The 22,527-nt window shown below is 40.8% G+C and overlaps 2 protein-coding genes across 2 annotated transcripts in view; one reads left to right on the top strand and one right to left on the bottom strand.

Annotated features, from left to right (window-relative positions):
- Positions 1–22,527, top strand: part of Tfb1m (transcription factor B1, mitochondrial) — a 46,088-nt gene that overhangs the window by 2,416 nt on the left and 21,145 nt on the right. Inside the window, exons 2-5 of the mRNA XM_052169694.1 lie at positions 396–547; positions 9,409–9,517; positions 10,931–11,082; positions 17,523–17,642. Coding sequence (XP_052025654.1) covers positions 396–547; positions 9,409–9,517; positions 10,931–11,082; positions 17,523–17,642 — 533 coding nt within the window. The remainder of the gene's footprint in view (positions 1–395; positions 548–9,408; positions 9,518–10,930; positions 11,083–17,522; positions 17,643–22,527) is intronic.
- On the bottom strand, positions 20,414–21,197 carry Cldn20 (claudin 20). The gene has a single exon (XM_052169695.1). The coding sequence runs from the start codon at positions 21,099–21,101 to the stop codon at positions 20,442–20,444; it is 660 nt and encodes a 219-aa protein (XP_052025655.1). The 5' UTR covers positions 21,102–21,197; the 3' UTR covers positions 20,414–20,441.

Below are 22,527 nucleotides of genomic sequence, written 5' to 3'. Positions count from 1 at the left end.
CAGTGATGTGGGAATTTATTGAGGCTGTCATTCTGACCTCCAAATGACCATAGGTGAAGTGGGGACTCACGGTATTCTCCTCTTGGAGCCATGCCTGTGTGGATGGAAGACTGCGTGTGTGAGGAGTCAGAGTGTGACTTGCAAGGGCTATAATGAAATACTGCCTGGTCAGCCAGTCAGGGCTCAGGGCCTGGTTGGAGAGGTAGTTAAGGAAGTTGCCGGGATAATCCTCCTCGGTTAAGGGACTGGTGCAGTACAGTGGTATAGGATATTGATGATGATTATATTGGTTTAGAAAGCTAAAAAATCAATTAGTGGCTATTGAGAATTCTTACGAAGTTTACTGTGATAATAAAGGTAACTAAAACTTCTTTTTTTTTTTTTTTTAAACTTAGACAAAATTGTAAGGAAAGCTGGCAATCTGGCAGATGTTTATGTTTACGAAGTGGGTCCCGGGCCCGGGGGGATCACAAGATCCATCCTCAATGCCGATATTGCAGAGCTTCTGGTGGCTGAAAAGGACACCCGGTTTATTCCAGGATTACAGGTGAGATGCTTAAAAAGTGTCTTTTTTTCCCAACAGGCATAAACCAGGTGAAGTCTCGGGCCATGATTCCAAAGTCCCCATGTTGTCCAAGGACTGGGCCGGCAATTCATCAAACTGCAGCTCTCCAGGTCCTAGTTCACGGGTTAGGGTTGTGTAGTCTACAGAGGGCTAGAAAGCTGCATTGCACACAGGAATCCCCAAACGGTCTGTTGGTTAGAGCTGGAGTAAAAGCACTTTCCGCGTGGATGCTAAATAAACTAACCATTTCTAAGCTGTGCATATCACGGCTCAGTTCTTTAGAAAGCAATAAAAATACGTAACTGTCAATAGTAGTGACCAGTTGGCATGACTTTGAAGAACTTTCTTTAGGCTTCAAAAAGCATCTCCCCATTCAAAACACTGAGAGGATAAATACTTGGGCCTCATCCAGGGGAATTGGTTGGTTGAGCTGAAGCATTTTTACAAGAGAATTTTTCCATATGAAGAAAGCAGTTGCACCAGTTAGGACTGTAGTTGAGTTTGAGTGGAATTTCTGTGTGCAGTTTTAGACACCTGGGCACTAGGGACGCCTCACCTTGACTGGGCAAGCACTGGAGTGAGTGTCTTCACGCTGCCTGGCTGTGGAGAGTAAGTTTGCTTTGATTGTTCCAGGGACGGTGTGAAACAAGTACCTGGAGATTAAAGAAGGCAGGTTTGAGGGTTTGAAATAAGGGGATGTTGAGTTCTTGAAACATTGGCAAACCATGGGACAGATTATATCAGATATCTTGTGCAGAAATCCCTCATAAAGCATACTTGATGACCGAATGACCTTTAGATTCCTGTATAATTCTAAAACTTTAAGAAAGCCCTGAGCTTTAGGCACCTGTGAGTAGCAGTTTATTATGGCACTATAACAGAAAAGTAAGATTATTCACATCCTTCCAGCTGAAGAAAAGGCGTGTTGGCTTAAAACTAATAAATACAAATATTTATGTGTGTGTATGTTAGAATAGTTTGAGAAATTTTTTTTAAAATCTAGGATTTTGTGGGCACTTGGCTTCTGTAGAAATGTAGTGGTTTTCTTTTTCTCAACTACCTTCATCTAGTTTTCCTCTGTTAAATAATTGCATAATACTGAATTGTAGCTAGTTGCCCATCAGATTTCATTTCAGATTGCTAACTTAATTTTGGGAGTAATATGTGGCAAATGGTCCTGAACAAATATGATATTTAATAGTGTGAGGTGTTTTGCTTAAGAGCCACATCCCAGTTGGCAGTAGAATAAGAATAATGTTGGTTTTGATGAGATTGTGTGATGACAAAAAGAAGCTGGTGGTGGCCGACTCGTTCTCCTTGTTTACTCTTTTAGCTCAGTGGACGCAGAAAACACTGACTTTCTCACCCTTCAAAGGGGCTTTCTAATCTCCCCATCTGTGATATGCCCGTCTGTGATACACACCTTTCCCATTAATCAGAGGGTGAATAAAATCTGTATTAATCCCCATATTAACTTATACAGTCCCCTCTGTTCATTGAACTAAAGATGTCTAAAGACTAGCTGTTAGAAGAGCAAACCCTCCCCCCCCCCAGAGGTTCTGTCACCCAACCCCATCCCGGAGTCCCTGCTGCTCCCCCTCCTTAGTTCCGCCATCCTTGTGCATACCGTGTCTGTAGTGCTCCTTTCAGTGCCTGTCTTGTCCCTTCACAGTGTAAGTAACACAGGAATAAAGATCTGGGGCTTTATTCTTCTGTGTCTCTCCTACAAAGCAGACATCCAACAATGTCTCATGTGGGAGATAAAATCCTCATTGACTGTTGTGGATGTATCTTAGCAGCTGACTAAATGTGTCCTTTGATAGTAAAAGTAAATAGTAACATTATCAAGAAGTTTTATACTGTTTTTTGTCTAAATATCAAAGCTAATCCAAGATAAATCACAGGAATATACATTTGATTCCTCAGCCATTTCACAAGCAGCAAAATGAATTCTTAGTGTCTTCCTTACAGGAACGGGACTTGCCTTAAGAAGAAATGATGGGTACTAAATTATCAAATAGGCTTCTTTTTCCTGTAAAGAATGTTTCACTGTGTAAAGCTATGCTCTATTAGATGTCCTAAATTAATCATAAAATTGAGTAAAAGCAGAAATAGGTGATCTGTTTTAAGGATTCCATTTTAGTGTTTCCTAAGCTAATAAAATTACTATTTAAAGGAAGTGTAATAATTTATAAAGTATCTTCTGGCTGAAAGTGTGTCATTTGCAGCTTAATTCAGTTGTTACAGAATAGGCACTAGGCTGGGGGTGGGGGTGGGGAACAGCACCTGATGATAGCATGGAGTGTCCCTTCTATGTGTTGGAAGGGTAGGGCCACACGTCCAGTGTGTGAAAGCAGCACAGGTGAGTTTCATGGTTAGGGACATTCATGCTCACCCCTGGATGCAGGAATGACTTAGATTGTGTGACTTGTGTGTGCCTGTGGGTGGAGAGTCCTATGTATTCTGCCTTGTTTTACACATAGCATTGCTACTAGTATTTAGTGAATGCCTGACACTTGGTAATCATTCAGTGAATCATGGAATTGTTACTAGTATTTAGTGGATGTCTGATACTTGGTAATCATTCAATGACTCTTTTTGGTTTTCCAGGCAGGGTTTCTCTGCTTTGCCCTGGCTGTCCTGGAACTCAGTCTGTGGACCAGGCTGGCCTCAAACTCAGCGATCTGCCTGCCTCTGCCTTCTGAGTGCCAGGATTAAAGGTGTGCACCACCATGCCTGGCTGTATTGAATGTTTTTGAGCTTCAAGTTATTGTCCCCATGTCTTGAACACCTGTGGTGATTGAGTTGATCCAGGAGTCTGCCAAAACCAATACATTGCCTCTTGTTGATCTTGTACTGTTCCACTGAGGCTGTGTGATCCTCTGTCGGTGCCTTGTGGTCATTTGCTTTGCCTGCATGTCTGTGACTGAGGGGTCCTCTCTGCCCTGGAGTAAGGGGATGTTACAATGGATGTCTCAGGGAGCTTGAAGCCGCAATAGATTTCTCCCATTTGTGAACTGGGAGTGGCAAGGAGTCCAGATTCTTCAATTTTTGTTTCATACATTAGTAATTATGATGATAGCTGATATTTCTGAAGTGTATACCAGTAAGCACTTTGCTTTCCAGTTTCATTGAGATTGAGTTGAGTGCGAATAAACCAGACATAGAGGAGACACTCAAGTTACTGGACCATTATGAGAATGTGGTCCTTGCAAGGCGCTATTTTCCTCCCCCTTTGCCTGTCCTTGACACCTGATTACCTTTCCGGAAAGGAAGATTTTTATCCTCTTATTTTGCATTATATATGACTATAGTAATTTTGTATGCACTTTTTAGTTAATGTTGTGTGTGTGTGTGTGTGTGTGTCTTATAATAATTTTTACACATGCTGAGGTTTTTATCAGCAACTTTCTCTGTTTGTTGCTATATAATATGCCACTGTGTGAATATCTCCATTTTATAAATACTCTCCTTTTGATGGGCATTCTTAACAATTGCATAGTGAGCTATTTGAATATTAGCATGTAACATTTTTGTAGGTGCATGCCTTTATTTTTCTACACTAAAAGACCTAGGGATAGACTAGGTTCTGATAGTCTACTTTGTTCTGCATGTGGGGTTCTGTCCTAGGTCCCCTCCAGCCCAGCAACTCTTTTCTGTCCTAGTTTGCTAAGGGATGCCATTTTCTTTTCTTTTCTTTCTTTTTTTTCCCCCAATCAATAAATATTGGATTTGTGGGGCAGGAAAGCTTTTTCTGGGGTTATTGAAATATTTTTCTTTTTAATGTGTTGATATGGTGAATTGTAATTTTTTTAATATTAGCCCAACCATATGTAAAATCTATAGTAATGGCACTCCTCCTTTCTATGATACAGGTCCTTTATATATACCTATTTACTTTTCTGATTGACCTGGTTATAGATTAGTTGACTTTATTGATCTCTAAAAATACAGCTATAATTTCACTGACTTTTCTGTTTTCAGTGGTGTTGACTTCTGCTCTGAGATCTCATTTTCTGTTTACCCTGGTTTAATTTGTTGTTTTCTCTGTAGCTATTGTAAGGCAGGCAGTTACCGAGTCATTGATGCGACACTTTTTCTATAATATGTGTGTGTGTGTGTGTGTGTGTTTCTCATAATAATTTTTAGCAAGCTATTTGAATATTAGCATGTAATGTTATAATTTATAAATTTATAATGCTATAAATTTCTTCTTTGTCAGAAAACCACAAATTTTTATGTATCATGTTTTTTCTTTAATTCCATTAAAAGTAATTTTCCCTTTTCTGTTTGTTTCACCTACTAGCAACTAGAATAAGACAGCTAATGTTTATGAAGAGTTGACCAGTGAATACTTTTACTTTAGAGATATTAGTGTTATAGAAAATTTTCAGAAGAAAATGCCCATTTAGCCTGTTTTCCTTTTGATTGGTATTTGACTTGTGGGCCATTTAGAAATGAGCCTTTTAGTTTGCATTTTTCCATATATCTTTTTATTTTTATTTCATTGTCAAAAAATACATTTGTGTAGTGTACAATGGCAAATTTATTCAAATTTATTTTATAGTGTAGAACAAAGAATTAGCATTTTGTATGTAAAGTACACACAAATGCCTGAAAATTATTTGTGTGTGTGTATCTACTTACTGACTTAAGGAAGGAGAGTGTGGTGTCTAATACTGCACTTTAGTGTAGGAAGCTCAAGGGTTCATCTCAACCAATAGGTTATGTCCTCTCTTTGTGGAATTTTGAGACACAACGGAAGTCATTGATTATGTCAGCACGGCATCACCGGGCTTCTGTTAGCACGGCTCGGGCTTTTTGGAAAGGTGTGGAGGAAAGTTCCCAGGATTGCAAAAATCAAATGACTGCTGTGTAAATCTGAGATGGGCCCCTTGCTAGCCTTCTCCCTGTTATTGAAGCTGTCCTAGCTTTGCCTTTCCCATCTGTACCATAGTTTCCTTTTACCTGTTGGGCTGGAGCCAGTGGATGGATGGATGGATGGATGGATGGATGGATGGATGGACGGACGGACGGACGGACGGACGGACGGATGGTTCCTATAATATCTCCCTTCCTGTTGCTTTATAAAGTGTTCCCTTATTAAAAAGTCATTTTGATGTGTGGCAGAAAAGCCTGCTTTTAATTATAAAGATAATGAGATTTTATAGCCTTTTTATCTGTAGTACAGTTTTAGAAAGGAAGATTGCCTTTCTATTAGTCTGACTACGTTAAATAAACGTGTAAGTTACCATAGTAAATCATAGGACAGACCTCCACAGTAAGCAGGTCATTTACAGCCAGTGGTTCCTTAGTCCAGGTGAATCAGGTGTAGAGATGAACACAGAAGCAGGCTGTGCTGCTGCAGATCCCAAGTGGAAAGTCATCCTGCAGTGAGGGGTGGACGCCCTCCACAACCCCTGCTCAGTCCTCAGGTCCTCAGGAAAAGTGCCTCACTTCCGCAAGCTCCTTCCTAGAGTACAGGCAGGCTGTGGCGGTGTGAATACTGCGTGAGGAAAGTTACTTAAGTCCCACATTTCTCCATCTAGTTTGGATATTATTTTTAACTTTCTATTGCTCATATACCTGGGATTCTTGTCATGCTTGCTTTAGACTTCTCCCCAGCCCTTTGGCTAGTATTTATTTCAGCAGGATTTGGGCTCCATTCCATGACAATTAGGACGCCGGTAATTAATACTTAGCCCCCACTGCTCTGCGCTCCTTACGGTGCGAAGGCGGCCCGAAGCACACCAAACAGCTATCTGATATGGTTCTTTTTGTTCTCAGAGAAACTTTAATTTCTGCCTAACTTCCAAGAATTGCCTGAGTTCTTTCCTCATCAAATTAAGTTTCCAAAAAGCCACCTAGGTAGATCATAGTTATTGCCCTGGAGAAACAACCTTCAGAGCTTTGCATTCTCAGAGGAAAGGCTGCATCTGCTTCTGTTTCCTGACCTTCCTGACCGTCGTTAAAGGCGTGGCCATTATATTGCTTCATGTACCTATACAAAACCTAATAGAGAAGAAACGTTTTCTCTCTTGGGGACTTGGTGTAGTTGCTTCTAACACAGAGTAAGAATTATATCTGCCATTATGCATGCCAGGAGTTAACATTTCTGATAATGTTGGTGGGGTCATTGTTACATGTATGCTTCTCCTTTTTATGAGTTGACTCTTTACTTTTTTTAGCCTTAGTGAAATCCTTGACTCAAAGCCATTTCACATTCCATTTTAGAAGAATATATTGAAAATTAACATTAAAATAGTAGAACACCTTGAGAGTGGCTGTGCAGACACTCACCTGTTAGCATGCTTGGCTGGGCTCTGATCCTCTCCTTTGCCTCCAGGTGTTAAAGTGTAACACTCGGGGTTGTTCTGGAAGTGTACTAGTGATTTCTCCCACCCCATAGTAGCAGGATCTGATGAGAACAGTTTTCCCTCATCTCTGGTTGGGAACAGGGAATCTGTGCTGCTGCTGAGTTTTGTTTTAGGTGTTTAAAAGGTCGCTCTCTATAATCATGATACCAGTTCCTTGGGTCAGCATATCTTCCCAACCCCATAACTGCCTCAGGCATCTCTCCAGCTCTTTCCTCCTGCAGCGACCAGTTGGACAAGGGAAGCTAAGCTACACAGTTGTCAAGGAGAACACCTTCTACATAGTAGATTTGGTTTGTCTGGGCTGAGTGTTAAACCTTCCAAAATAAATCGAATAGAAATACAACTTTGTATTGGAGAGGAAAGAAAAGTTTATTGCTATTTTTGTTAGCTTTAGTATGCAGTTGTGTGAGAATATGGAAAAAATTAACATTTCAAACACAGTGATCAGAACATTTCAATTAATGCCAAAGAGGCAGGTTTACATTGTTTTGCTTTAGTCCCAATTACTGATTACTTAATTACTTTTTATACATTGACATTGTATAACAAAAGCTTTTCGTTCTGCCTCTTTGTTTTTTGAAATGCTAATTTGTTTTGTTTTAATTATGTGAAGCATAATTGCAGAAAAAACTTAGTCCTCTCCATTATTGGTAAATGTTATCATTAAATCTACTGTTTATATAGTTATCAAACAGCTCTTAAGAACCTTCTCAGTTTAAATATCTTAAAATTACTATGTTTTCTAAAACAGATTATCTGAAACTGATTGGTTAAATTTTAGCAAACCATGGTGATTTAAAATAATCCTTGAGTATATTAATGTCAGATGTATGCAATTATTTTGGTGAACCATATCAAATTAACTGATCAAAATTAAAATGATCACCCTTCTGCTAATACAGGCATTTCAGATATGTACTTCAAATTATTGTTTTGTATAATTTTGCCTTATTTTTTTACTGAGATAGATTCCTGTACCCCACAAATTTTGGGAACAAGCTTATACAGTAGTTTTCAGTATAGTGTCTACATACTCTTTTGCTTAGTAAATGCATGTTAAACACCTGCTATGTACTGCTGTCACTGTGGACACCCCTAAGGAGGCAAGAAACAGATCTTCCCCAAAGAAACATAGCTGTCAAAGAGAAAGAAACCTACACATGTGCAGCAGCCACAGCACATTCAGGGCTGTCCAGAACTGTGGCAAGGCACAGGGAGCAAACTTGGAAGCAATCAAGGTGTGGCCTGGCTCCTGGGGCTCCTCTCTGCCCTAGGATAAACAGAGGGGAGCAAGTCTGTGCCTACTCCAGGGTCTCCGCAGGCTTCTCTGAGGGCTCTCTCAACCTTTGATCATTTTTTGAAATGGACAAAAGGAAAGTGTTAGGGGAAATATCTTTACTGATGAGGGACAAAGAGCAGGGGCAGAAATCTCCAGGAACTTGTTGGCCATCCCTACATAGTCCGAGGCTATCCCTCTGAGCTCAGCAACTAAGTTGGAAGCAAGGTACTCCGAGCAGGGAACTGCGACTGTGGAGAGGGTCACCGGTCTCCACACAGCCTGCCTCAGCAGTGCTGCTGCTCACTGACTTGAAGCTCAGGGGCTGCATGGCTTTCATTATAGCAACAAGAGCAAGAAGAAGGTTTGCGGTGGGTGCAGGGTTTCACACTCAGTGTGGTTCGGTCTTGGGGCTCATTTGAGCTAAGGCCAACTTTTAGTATATGATGTTAAAGAAAAAGAAAAGGTTTTGTGGTTTGGTTTGGTGGAGCTGGGTGGACCGCACAGATTTACATATGCTGACAAGTATTCAACCCTAGAGCTAAGTCCCAAGTCCTTACTGTTGTCTTTTGTGCTAAGAAAGTCTGAGGGAAAAGGGAAACAGGATCAGAAACAGAAATAGGCTGAGAGGTAATGGCTGCAGAGGTGTGTAGGGTTATCCTCAGGTTGACAGTGACTGTGATCCAGAAAAGTAAGGATGCTCTGGACAAGAAGGGTCTCAGAATATCACATGCCGCCTGGCCTGCTTAGTCTGGGTTTACTCAGAGATTACATTAAAAGTTTGGGTATAAGCAGAATCTTGTGTGTACATTCAATGTTGAATTAGCCCATTGTCATACTATGAATCCTCAGTATTTCACTGAAAGGTCTCTCAGTGTTATGTTAACTCTTCTAGACAGAAGTCAAAAGTTATGGTAAATCCCACGCAGGAACACAGGTCATTCTGATTGTCAGGTTACTATGCTGTTTGTTAGGTCCTGAGCTGCCTGCCGCAGGATTCTCTACTACCCAGCCCCACACAATGTTAACAGAAGCACCGTGGTTTCATTGGCCAGAGCACCGTGCCGCCAGCTCCTCAGTGCTCACGCAGTGTTCAGCTTTCCCACCCACTAATGCTGGGCGGGATTAGGATTTTCAGTTTTGCTGCCCTCAAGTTTACGAGCTCACTTTATTGACCTTTTGTAAACTAGATGCTTTCTGATGCAGCACCTGGAAAACTCCGCATTGTTCATGGAGATGTGCTGACGTATAAGATAGAAAAGGCTTTTCCAGACAACATTAGAAGACAATGGGAAGATGGTAAGTGTCTTTGGTTTGGGAGTAGGTGGTTAGTAGGTTCGTTCGTTTGGTTTTTTGCTGTGTGTGTGTGTCACAGATATTTGTATCAGCTATTGCATATCTATTATAATAAAGTACTTGTGTTTATATATTTCTATTAAAATTACCCAAACAAAATTAAATGCTATGCATTGTAATTTTTTTGTATTTAAACAAAATATGATTAGTGTTTCTGATTTATATTTCTAAGACAGAGTCTCACACTGTACCTGAGAGTGGCCCAGAAATCCGCATGTAGCCCAGGCTGATCTTGAACTTGAGAACCCTCCTGTGTTAGCCTCACAAGTGCTGGCGCTGCAGGTGTGTGCTACAATACCTGGTTGAGCCTTCCCTAAGTCTAGTATCCTTGTCTCATATCTTCAAGTTTTAGTTTATGTGCAGTTAAACTGGTTTTATGATACCACACACAAATAATTGTTACTATCTTTCAAATGTTGCAAAGCAAGCCACCCATAGACCTTGACAGTGACTCTGACTAGCCAAGGCAGACATTCATTGGCTGCCTGCAGTGTTCAGCTCTTAGGAAATCAGATAATATAGGGCCTATGAATTGCTAACAAAACCTCTCAGAATAAGTGGAAAGGGATTTTGACAGATCCAGTCACTCCTGTGTCTCTGGCCTCCCCAGGGTCAGGCTCCTTCAGAGTAGCTTGTTTATAGTCTCTGCCTTCAGACTGACCCTCTGGGCACAGGGCCACAGTTCTGTCACTGGCCCAGCCCTTAGGCTCACAGCCACCTGTCTGCATCCGTCATGCAATTGGTTGTCAACTATCACTTCAAGACTCCTGTGCACAGGGTTCGCAGTTATCAGAATCCACCATGCTCCTCAGCATTTGGGAACTTACTCTCACTTTTCTTTGCCAGTGGTTTGGAGGTTTGGGGTTTGCAGATCTTTTTGTTTTGTTTCTGTTTAAACCACTTCTTTGTTTGAGTCTGAGATTTTCTTTGGGGCATTTTCACATGCAGAGGATTTGCCTAGATTACTCTATCCCTCTAGTTTTATTTCTTACCTAAATATTTAAAGCATTCACTCAAATTTTAGACTCAAACTTGTATCTCCCTCCTGGGCATCTGATGATCTGACAGCCCCACAGATATTTTAAACTCATCATATCTAAAGAAAATTTTTTTTCTTCAAAACACCTCATTTTGCAAACTTTATTAGAATTTTTCCTCAATAAATACAAAGCTCATTGTGGGGGGGGGTGAGGAAATGCATTTAAAAAGAACTGAAAAATACTGAATTGTGTCTTTTCTTATGCCTTCCTTTGATTCTCATATTATCCAGTTAAATTTATATTTAATTAAGATAATATTCAGAATATGCTCATGTACTCATTCCAAATTGTCTTCTCCGCCATTCCCACCGAACAGATCCTCCAAATGTCCATATTATTGGAAATCTGCCTTTTAGTGTGTCAACTCCACTGATTATCAAGTGGCTTGAAAGTATTTCTCTTAAAGATGGCCCTTTCGTTTATGGCAGAACTAAGATGACGCTAACGTTTCAAAAGGAAGTGGCTGAGGTAAGTCTCTTCTTTTTCTGGACATTTCATGGTAGGACCAGATTTCCCAAACAAAGGACTACTTCATATTCACCACCGTGTTTTCTGTGGTAAGGCTTTTCCATTACAAACAGAGAAGCCAACAAAAGCCATCCTAAAGTTAAGACCTGTAATGAAGATAAACAGCATGACTACCAGATGCCCCCAGTAGAGACTGAATTATTGTCAGCCCGCATACATACTCGCACCCTCCCCACCTCAGTGGTGCCTGCTCACGGCCTGAGTGTTCTAAGTTCACAAAGTGAACTCCATGGTGAACAGGACAGCAGCCTGCAGGACATGACAGCAAGAGCGAGCGTAAGGAAAGGGTCTGCCCTACCGCCTCACCTCACTGACTGCACCTCCTCTCTGCTCCCTAGTCCCCGGGTGACAAGGACTGTTTTGGATTGTTCCCTTCTGTGGCCTTCTCATAGATCTGTGTCCATGCATGTCATACACTTTAGGTTGGTCCACTCTTAAGCTTTCTCTCAAAGCAATCATACAACGTGTGTGTTTATTGTAAACAACTTAGTAGGATTCCCATGTGCTCATAGTTATAATTGTTTATGTTGCTCTATGTTCTACCCACTCTTTCACTATTATAATCTGTCCAGTCTCATGCCTGAGGACCCAAGATTCGTTTCAGTTCTGCAGTGTTATGAACAAAACTGTCATGAAAGTTCTTAGGCACGAGGCAAGCTTTGGATAAGATAGAATAAGAAGTAAAACACGGCTTCATTCTTGTTAGGTCATTCTAAACTGTTCTGCAGTCGTCAGGCCTTTACATTCCTTCCTATAGTGTGTGCATGAGTTCATTTTGATCCATATTTTTGCCAGTTCCGGGTAGTACTAGACTAACACATTTTTATTAATCTAGGAATAATGGTGTTGTCTTAGGGTTTTACCTCTGTGAAGAGACACCATGACCAATTGGGGCTGGCTCACAGGTTCAGAGGTTCAGTCCATCATCATCAAGGTGGGAGCATGGCAGCATTCAGGCAGGCATGGTGCAGGAGGAGCTGAGAGTTCTACATCTTCATCAGAAGGCTGCTAGGAGAAGACTGGCTTGCAGGCAGCTAGGATGAGGGTCTTAAAGCCCACGCTCACAGGGGCACACCCACTCTAACAAGACCACACCTCCAGGTGCCACTCCCTGGGCTAGGCATACTCAAACCACCACAGATGTGCTGTACTCATTCTTGTCTTTGCAGAATTTTTAAAAAAATTGAGCACCATTGTATGTTTGGGTCACTCGGGTATTTTACACTGAACTGTTTGTCCTTGCTGGTGGCTCTGTGGGATCGTCTTCTGTTTGCTCGCGTGCAGAGCAGATTACATATTCTCTGTACTAGTCCCATATCACTGCACTCTGCTGCAGGTTTCCTTTCTGTTTAGATTATCGCTGTCATTTTACGGTGTCCTTGGGAATCTGACATTTCCTGTTCTTTTACTTTTTACTAACATATATGAATTATACAGAATAATGGGCTTCGTTCTAACACGTTCACACACACCTAGATAATGCACTTTGATTCTGTTCACATGCAGACACCCAAAACTCTTTCATCATTCTCCACCCTCCCTCTCATCTCCTCTCTGAAAGATCAGACATTTTCCATTTTTAATTTATGGCTATTTCATATCTTACTGAAGAAATCATTTTATGTCTAGAGATCATAAAGGTTTCTTTCTGTTCACTTTTCTAACCATAATTCACTTGGGATTGATTTTTGTGTACAGTAAAAGTAAACTGTGTTTTACTCTTGTTAGCATATAAATCTCAGCCCATTTATTATCTTCTGCCCTTGACTGGGCTCTTATCAGTGGCACTCTGCAAAAGCCCGGATAAGCATTGCTGTGATTAGAGATACCAGAGAAATGATGAGGTGTCCCAGCAGAGAGGGATCTTCAGGAAGAACCCCCAGGTCAGGTCAGTTAAGACAGGAATTTGATCAAATACCTGTCATGCTTACATGCATTGAGGGAATAGTTACACAAGCTTGGGAAAGTCTAAGACTGAATTACTGATAAATAAATAGAATATCAAGTACAGGTGGGGGTAGAGCAGCAGCAGGTGATGCTGGAAAGGCGGAGGGTACAGCTGAGTGGTTAGGGTGCCATCTCTGATTTGTTCTCTTCTGCTGATGGATTATTTGATATTTTTATTCTTGAACAACACAATACAAATCCAAAGCATTGAGCTCTCTTAATTCTTTGAGGAAGAGTGTGGGAGCAGTGGGAGCAGGCCTGAGTAGTGCAGTCATGTTCAGTGATTCAGCTAGCAGCTGTGGCTTCAGGGATAGTGTTTTGGCTTCACCATAGGCAATTATTTTTCCTCAACAAAGGTTTAGTTAAATTTTTGCATGAATATAGAGTTTATACCAAGTTTATAATTTATGGAATGCATTAGAAGTATGAGTAATACTGGTCCTTTTAACAGACTTTCACATTTTTTGCAGGTGAAAGTTTCAAGGGAAGACTGGGTAGTAGTACTGTCTAATGCAGTTGTGAGTGTAGTATTCTGTATTTTAGCCACAGAATGTATTTTTTAGTCTCAACTTTGTTGTGAATTATAAAACAGAATCAAATAAGCACATTCCTCTTACTCTTGTCTCTGGGGCTATAGGATTCAGCCTGGGCGCATTAAAGGGCGTGTAAATGGTCTTACAGCTCAGAAAATGGAGTCGGACTGTTTAGCAGCAGTTGAGAGCGTAACACATCTCATGTAATGGTCTCTGTGTAGCTAAGACTGGCTTGGCATGCTTCATTGTCTTCCATGGGTTGTGGAGTACTCAAATTTGAGCCCAGGTCATCTGGTTCCAGTAGAGTCATGAAATTCAAGTTCTCCATTGTGCTGGGCCTATGATAGGTTTTTTAAGTGGGTCCAGCAGCATCCTCTGTTCTCTAGCATTTCCAGGAGCCTTTGGCTGGTCATGCTTACAGCCCTAGTAGGGAAGACGTCACCCCTCTATTAATGACATGAAGTTCATTGTCTCTGGTTGGAAACTGTAGTTTCTCAAGTACAAGTATCATTTTCGTACCTACAGTTATTTTAGATGAATAACAGAAACTGTCAAAAGTAAAGGAAATACTGCCCTTGGGGATTCTTTCATGCCTTGTTTTCTGATCCTTAGAGCGACTTTTAAAACATAAGGGTTAATAATATCCTTCTACTAAAAATTAACTCATTTGTTCTCTTGGCCTTTTATTGTGAAAAATCATATATTGATGGAGTTTTGTGTTCATAGCTTTATTTGTGCAATATCTGTCATAAAAATGGTAATAAATATTAAATGGTTAATAGGTCATTAGCATCTGAGGGTAGCTTTTAATGTAAAGTTTTTTCAGGCTTTCTGGACCGTGCCTTGAGTTTTTGTTCAACGGATTGGCAGTTGTGAGTGTTGCTTTCTGCTAAATTAAAATCTAAGGCTCATATTGTCATCTCCATGACCTGGTATGTTTGCTGCAGAGATTAAGTCTAGATTATAAATTAGAACACCCCCTCTCTGAGTCTGCAAAGTGCTTCATGCTCAGAGGAAAATAGATTTATGCTTTAAGTCAAATTAAAATAATTCCATCCCTTTCAAGTTGAATTTTTAGTTAAATTCTTTTCAATTCACCATTGGAAACATATTTCAAATGTAAAGTAGCATATTAGCTATGTATGCTGGGATGGACAGCCAACTCTAGGGCTCCTTTTTAAGGTTCATGATTATATTCTTGCTGGATTTAGTTTTAAAGATCTGCTTTATCACTGAGCACAGTGAACTGTGCCTGGAATCCCAACACTTAGTGGGCAAAGCAAGAGGACTTTTGTGAGAATGTGTACATCTTTTATCTTATACTGAAGAGCATTTTCTGTGTCTTATGTGCTATAGCAAGTCATTATCGTGAGCTCAGTCTCCTGATAATGTCTACTTTCCCAGTGCACATAAGCAGGTAGTTAAGATGGAAAGGCGGGAGAGGGGCTGCTGAGATGGGGATGGCGTCTGGATGACAAGGGAGCAGCTGAGATCTCCAGACACGACTTAGAAACTCCTCCACTTCCCATCCAAAACCCATCCATTTGGCTTTGCTTGTTTGACTTGTTTGTGTATGGAAATGTTTTACCTGTATGCATGTATATGTACCTCAACCATGCCTGGTGCCCAGGGGCCCCATTGGATCCCCTGATCCTGGAGTGCCATCTCTGCTGCACTCCAAAATCTGATTTAATCTTACTTAAGGTAAAAAGTAGGTAAAAAGTAAAAAGACAGATTATATGATTTTTCATGCCCAGAACAGGTTAGAAGCAGCAACAGAAAGAGCTGTTAGATTAGGCGATGTAAGTTAAGGGAAGGAGGAGGGAGGAAGCTAGCACAGCTGCTGCTCTGAAAGCGCTGATGACCCTAGCATGGATGTGCTGCTGTGACCCTAGCAGCCTGTGCCTGGCTTCAGATGTTTGTGCTCATTACTAGGGTTTGTGACCTGGGTCCTAAACAGCTAACTGGAGTCTTGGGATGTCCCCAGAGCCCAAGGACACAGAAACATGATCCATTCAGAAAGGAGAGGGATCTTTGTACCTGTTGCTCAGTCTCACCCAATTGTAACACATTTCCACCACCTTTACCACCAACCAAGTGCCACGTGTGTCTGCAGCCCTCCTTCACTGTGTTTTGAACCATGTTAAAAGCAGCACTCATCCTGCGCACACATTGCCTGTTTGTATATTGTAGGTGTATATGTAGGCACACACAGAAACCCTAAGGTTTGTATGTAAGCATCATCAGATCATGCTTGGTTTTGCCATTTTAAAAGCTATATTCTGTTGGTGGGTGTAACCTATGCTAGTAATCTCTGTTACTCATTTTAATAGTTACTTCATATTTTGTTGACAAAACTATTAGCCATTCATGTTCATGGAATTATAATGTTCCATTTATGGAGTAATGTGTGTGTGTGTGTGTGTGTGTGTGTCTATACACACATGTGTAAGTATATATGCTTCTTGTGTAAGTATATATGCTGTAGAACTTTAGCACTTACTGTGAAATTATCATCCAATACGCGTATATAGCCATCTCTGCCCTTTCCACTCTTGCTACTGTGCATAGAGTCCCTGTAGCTTCTAAAACTTTCCATCATTGACTAGTTATCTTTAATATTCCTCTAGTGTGAAATTACAGACTTTTGTGATTTTAATTTTACACAGCTCTGATTTATTGTAAATGTAACACAGTTAATGGTTATAATTCATTTATTTGCTCTGTAATGATTTGCCTTATCAATTTTCTGGTTGTTTTCTTAATGCCTAGTATGTAAGCATCCACTTGTATTGTGAATACTAATGCTTTGGCCCTCTAAATACATTCTTAATCTACGATATACCTTGAGAGTATTTTATTTGAACTCAAAATAATTTTAACAGAAAAATATATTCATCTTTTTTAGCTTCTGGCATTGCATTTTTAAGACATTTTTCTCTACTTTGGAGTCATCCATATTACTTGCAAAAGACTTAAATTTTGTGTTTCATTCACCAGTAATTCATTTACAGTTTGTCTTTTGTTATGGTACAAAGTTGGGACCTCTTATTTTCTCCTGCATGTGATTAATTACACCAACACCACTTAATGAATGGTCTGTCCTTTTGTTAAGACAGTCACATCTCTCGTGTATGACACACACAGCATGTGTACCCGCATGTGCTCGGGTCTCTGTCTAAGGGTTGTGGCCTGTTGACCTGGCCTGCTTCAGTTTGATACCAGGCAGGCTGAGGCCCCCATGCACACTGATATTTTCTAGGAGTGTCTTGGCCACTCTTGATACTATATAATTTTATCTGGAGTTTAATTTTATATATATATAAATTGAAGTTCTTTTTAGATTTCTGGTTGGAATTTTCATGCAAATTGCATTTATCAATTTGTTATGTACTTAATTTGTTTCAAAATTCGTGATTTGGGTAAAAGAAAAAGCCCTAATTTTTTGCATAAATTATGTCACGAACAGCCTGTATTTCAAAGGTTCTTAAATATTCAAGGCTTTATTTTATTTAAGGAAATACCTGCTGTAAAATTACCTTTATAATTCTTGGTTGTTTGCTATTTTTTTCATAAAATGGTAGTTGTTTTCTGTATGACTTTCTGTTATACAGTATAATAGTGGCTTGAAACTTTCCAACAATCACTAGCAGTTTGCCACTGTGATTTTTTTTCAGTGCACTATACATGATGTAGTTGATACTTCTACAATATGTCTCAGTTAATGTTTGTTCCCTAAGTCTGCATGTTTTATGTCACATAGCATGGAAGTGTATGTGTGTGCATGCATGTGTGTATGTGTAAAATAACATAGATAATTTGTCTTTAAAAATGAACATCTAGTTTTGGCTCTGTTCTCTCTAGTCGGTTTGCTGAAATGTATCTTTTGGCCTTTTGTAGAGACTCGTAGCCACCACAGGTAGCAAACAGCGCAGCCGTCTTTCTGTCATGGCCCAGTACCTCTGCAGTGTTGAACACCTCTTCACAATCCCTGGGAAAGCTTTCGTTCCCAAGCCGGAGGTGAGTGGCTGCGTGAGTGTGGACTGTTTAGTATGTGTTCCACAGAAGATACTTCATAGGAAGTGACCTCTAAGATCTAAAACACTGTACCACAATTGTTTCCTTTTTACTTCTCCTGAATAAGAACTGCAAAAAATCACATCTTTTTGTTTTTAGTTACTGGTGTGTGTGACGGGGCGGGGCACATGTGAGGACATACATCCCATGGTGTGACTGAAGAGGTCGAGGCTGGCGTGGTGGAGTGGGGTTTCCCTTCTACCGTTAAGGGGGTTTCCATCTCATGGTGCCAGGCTCTGTCTTCCCGCGTGGAGGTGTCTCTCCAGCCCCACAACATTTCTTCCTTAAAGAGCTCTTAGGCCACCTGTTCTCTTCCCCCAGGTCAGGTGATAAAGTGTCAGGGTTTGCATGGTAGTGGCTGTCACCGTCACTATCATTCTCACTGCCTTCTACTCTAAAGTATCCTACCAATGGAAGGTGAGTTACATGGTCCCCACCACTAGTGGGGGGGGGGGGGGAGAAAATAGTGAAGTAGTGTGGTGGTTTCCAAGAGAATTCTCTAATTGACACCTACTAGACATTTAATGGGAATATCTTTGGCAACAGTTTTAAGCTGGTGTGTAGTTTAGCAAAACTCACTGATAAGTTTTTAAAGAATATAAACCCTGCACCATCAGCACCAACTGCACCAAGTTTCTAGTACCAGAACAGCGCATAAATCATATCCAGATCACAGCTGTTATTTATATGCATGTATATATGTGCATAAGTGGTCAGTAGATAAAAGTTAACAATGAGTTTAGAAAATATTTTGGCTTTTATATTGGTGATAAGTTAGAGCGTGTAATTTGTTAAAACTTCCTAACTACTGTTATTTTAGAGCCAGATAATCTTTTGCAAGTTTTGTCCTGTGCTTTGTTAACATCATCTCTGACCTCTTCCTACTGGATTCCAGTGTCACTGTCTGAGTTGTGACAACCCAAAGTGTCTTTAGGCACTACTACCAGTGCTCTGTGTGCTAACCTCACCCCATTGAAAACCAGCCGAGAGGAGTCAAAGCCTCCTGTGCCTTGACTGCCCCTGCACTGCCTTCAGTTCTCACCCACTCCCTTCCGTCAACAGTCCCAGTCCAGAAAGAATGGACCTTTATTTGGTATAAACCATCTGCTGCTTGAGCGTGTCAAACACTCCTCTGTCTCGTTAAGAAGAAAGTATTTGAGGTAAATAAAATATTACCTGGACTATATTAAATGACATTTTAACGTAGGGCTCTGGGCCACATAGCCTGCCTAAATACTGATATGTTAAGTAAAATGAATGAACCCTATGGGGCCCAAAGCAGTTCTGTCACCTCATCTGCCTATGGATATTCTTTATTAGAAGTCTTTTTAACATAACATTTCCTTTCTTTAGGAAGTACTTGACCACCTATAAGGAAATATATTTTAAATAATCATTTAAACTTGTGCTGAAACGGCATCCTGTGTTCTCACAGGAGGCAGCGCCTTTTCATTCCTGCTGTCCTATTACAGCGTGACTGCTGCAGAGCATGAAAATCCACTAAGTAAGTGGAATTCAAGTACTTCCGTCTATTTTCTGTACACACGCGTCTAAGTTATTAATGTGCAAACTTTTTTCTTTAGCAGTTCCATTATAAGCAATTAGCAAGCATAAACTAGCAAGTAGATTACTAGAAAAACGACAGTGTTCCTCTGCAGCTATGAAAAGTCCATATCTTTGTAGAATATTTGAATTACATGTTATAATTTATATGCATATTTCAAAAACATTCCTCTAAAACTTACTTTACTTCTACTAATTAACTGAAGATGCTCATTTGTAAGAGAACAGCGGTGTTTCTGTTATTAAATAAATTTTGAGGAAAAAAAAATACAACTTAAAAGTGACTGAACAGAGCGTAGTAGAGTATGTGTGGGAAGCCCAGCACGCAGCAGGCATCTGGCTTACCCAGGAAGCCCCGCTCTCAGAACAGAAAGGAACTTAAAGAGTGATAAATGTGAGACTCATTGGGATGGGATAAATCTGAGTGGTTGGAGAAATGAATGTGATTGTTCTCCGGATGCAGAAGAGAGGGCAGTGCTTGGGTAGTTTGGAGCAAGTGGGGCTCTTATTACTTGGCTGGTACTTTAAAAGTGCTATATTTTAGTTTGTGTTTATATTGGCTTTTTTGTGCTGCAGTAGCATCTACCAGTTCATTAATTCTCTCTAGTCATAGTTTGCATATATATAATATAATGCATGAAAAATTGGACTGGAAGTTGGGCCTATGGCTGAATGGCTTGGGCAGTATCTGCATGGATTCAGTTTCTCTTTCCTGGGTCTCCTCCACATTCTTTGACTTTAAAACAGCACGTTACTCAGACATTGCCCACCAGAGGGCAAAAGTGGGCAATGTCCTGGACCACACTAAGGGATGTTGATCAAGAACATTTTTATACTTTGCAATTAAGAAAAAGTAATCTAAAAGATATATTAAAAAGTTATCTTTAAAAGTAAACTAATACTGTCACCCATCTCCTTGTTAATCTAATCAGTTACATACTTTAAATAAAGTTACATACTTTAAATAAAACATGAATCCAATAATGCGAAAATAAAGAAATTCAAGATAGTAGATAGAATTGTATATGGTGGTTTGTTGGCATTTTAAAGAACCTCACAGTTTTTTTTAATATTTTTATAGTCTTTTCAAGAAAATTAAGCGTGAGTGTGGCTTTTCTCTTCATTCTAATAAAGTTCAGCGGGCTCTCGGGAGCCCCTGCATGTTCGTTACACAGCTCTTTACACGTAATCCTTCAGGGTGTACGCTAACCTGTTCCTTGGCTGCCAGGTAGAGTTAAGTCTCTGCTTGGGAGGGTAGAGCCATGGTTCTCGGTTCTTCTTTGTATAAGAAGTGCAGAAAATGATACCAGAGATGAGTAGTAGCATCGCCGAAAGGAACCCGATGTACACGGCTCCCCCAGGCTCATATTTGTGGCTTTCCGGAACAGTCAGATCCAGAAAGTTGGCTATGATCTCCTTGGTGTACCACACTGTTGGGATTAATCCAGAGATTCCTGCAGTGGTTAAGCAGACACCTCCGGCAAAGGAGATTTGACTCTTGGTGCGTGTGTCTCCCCCTAAGTGGGTGCATTGCATTCCTACTATCGAAGTACAAATCCCCAAGGCAGACAGAACACAGGCCAGGACCATGGTGGCCCTCGCAGTCTGCACATGGACAGGGAGTGACAGGATGGAGTATTTCAGAGTGCAGCTGAACATCCCAGTGCTGTACCACGTGCAGTCCATCCACAGCCCATGCACCTGCACAATAGCAGTTATAATGGTGGTGCCTGCATCCACATTAACCTTCCAGTTTGGCAGCAGAGTGGCAGCGAGTACTCCACACACCCCAAACACGGCCAAGATGAAAGCAAGGAGCTGGAGACAGGACGAGGCCATGATGGGACTCCTGTTTCTGTTCTAGAAGATCCCAGTGGGTAACTGGTGCGTGCTCAGATCTGTAGATATTTCTGTGCAGCTGAGACCCACATAACAAAAGCTATGGAAAGAAGCAAACTCAGGATTGGGGGTGGAGGAAGACTAAGAAAACAAACAGGCTTCACCCGGAGCCAGAACACACTGGCTAGCATTCATGCTGCATCCATGGGCAGACATGCGCAGAGTGGGTGAGGATGCGGCAGGGTCACGGTGGCCTGGGGACTAGCATCCTCCAGAGGGAGCATCTTGAGCAGTGCTTCACTCGTCATCCACGGAAGACCCTAATATGCTGAAAGTGTCTGCAAAGTAGACATACACCTTGTTAGGCAGTTTAGACACTTCAAAGTGTAGCTGTAAATCTGATGCAGAATCTTTTTAGTGTTGTAATCCACATTAAATAGTTTTAAATAATAAAGAACAACTTCAAATCTACCTCCTACAAGTAATTTATAAATATTAGAAAAGGTAAGAACTGAAAGATGGTTTGAATTAAATCTTTATTCAGCATGTAGCATGTGTGAGGCTTGTGACCCAGTAGAGTTTTGAAGGAGAAAGGAAAATGGAAGGAATTTCGAGTCCTGCACAGCCCTTCTGTGGATTAGCATTTGTTTAGCATCGTGTCCCTGGTACTGGCTTATGTAAATGCAAGATCCTTTTCCCTTACCACCTGAATGCTTCTCAGTTGCAATCCAGGGGAAGTGTTCAGAACTGCAACACTAACTCCCTGAATGACTCAGAAACAGTGGCAGAGAACCTTGAAAGTGCCTGCCAGAAATAGCCACATTGTTGTCGTAGGGCAAATAATAAAATACCCCTGCCCCTTGCTTTACTTTGTAGCTGGCTTTAAAGAGACAAAAGTACTTCTTAATTGCCATCTTCATATTCCTGTTCCACCATTATGCACTCCATCTGATAGTATTTACTGCTCTCTGAGAAGAAAAATAATGGTCTTTGGAACCCTGCAACACTGGCGCTTTTCTCTTTCTGGAATAACTAGTGATAAACTGCTGTGACTGTTGTGATTCTCACACACTCAACCCAGAGAGCCTAGAGGTGATTCTTGGTTTCTTGTTATGTCTCTGGACTTGAGTATCCTTCCAGGAAATGGGACATTTAGATTTCTCTTTACCTTCCTTGAACTGAGTGAATTAATATTCTTACAGTCCTAGATGGAGCTGGAGGAAACCTCAGCTAACATCTAGAGTGTGATTGTTTGGTAACATCAGCAGACTTAATGTGGAAGCACACATGTCACTGTCTTCTGCAGGGCTGCCTGTGCAGCTTGCTTCTGTTTGCCCCTGCCTCCTCTTTCTGTCCTTACAGAAGCTCCTGTCTGCCCCTGCCTCCTCTTCCTCTCCTTACAGAAGCTCCTGTCTGCTGCTGCCTC

Source organism: Apodemus sylvaticus, chromosome 23, assembly GCF_947179515.1.
Source record: "Apodemus sylvaticus chromosome 23, mApoSyl1.1, whole genome shotgun sequence".
Classification (NCBI taxonomy): Eukaryota; Metazoa; Chordata; class Mammalia; order Rodentia; family Muridae; genus Apodemus; species Apodemus sylvaticus.
Note: the sequence above shows the minus strand (reverse complement) of the source record. Positions and strands in the feature narration are given on the sequence as shown.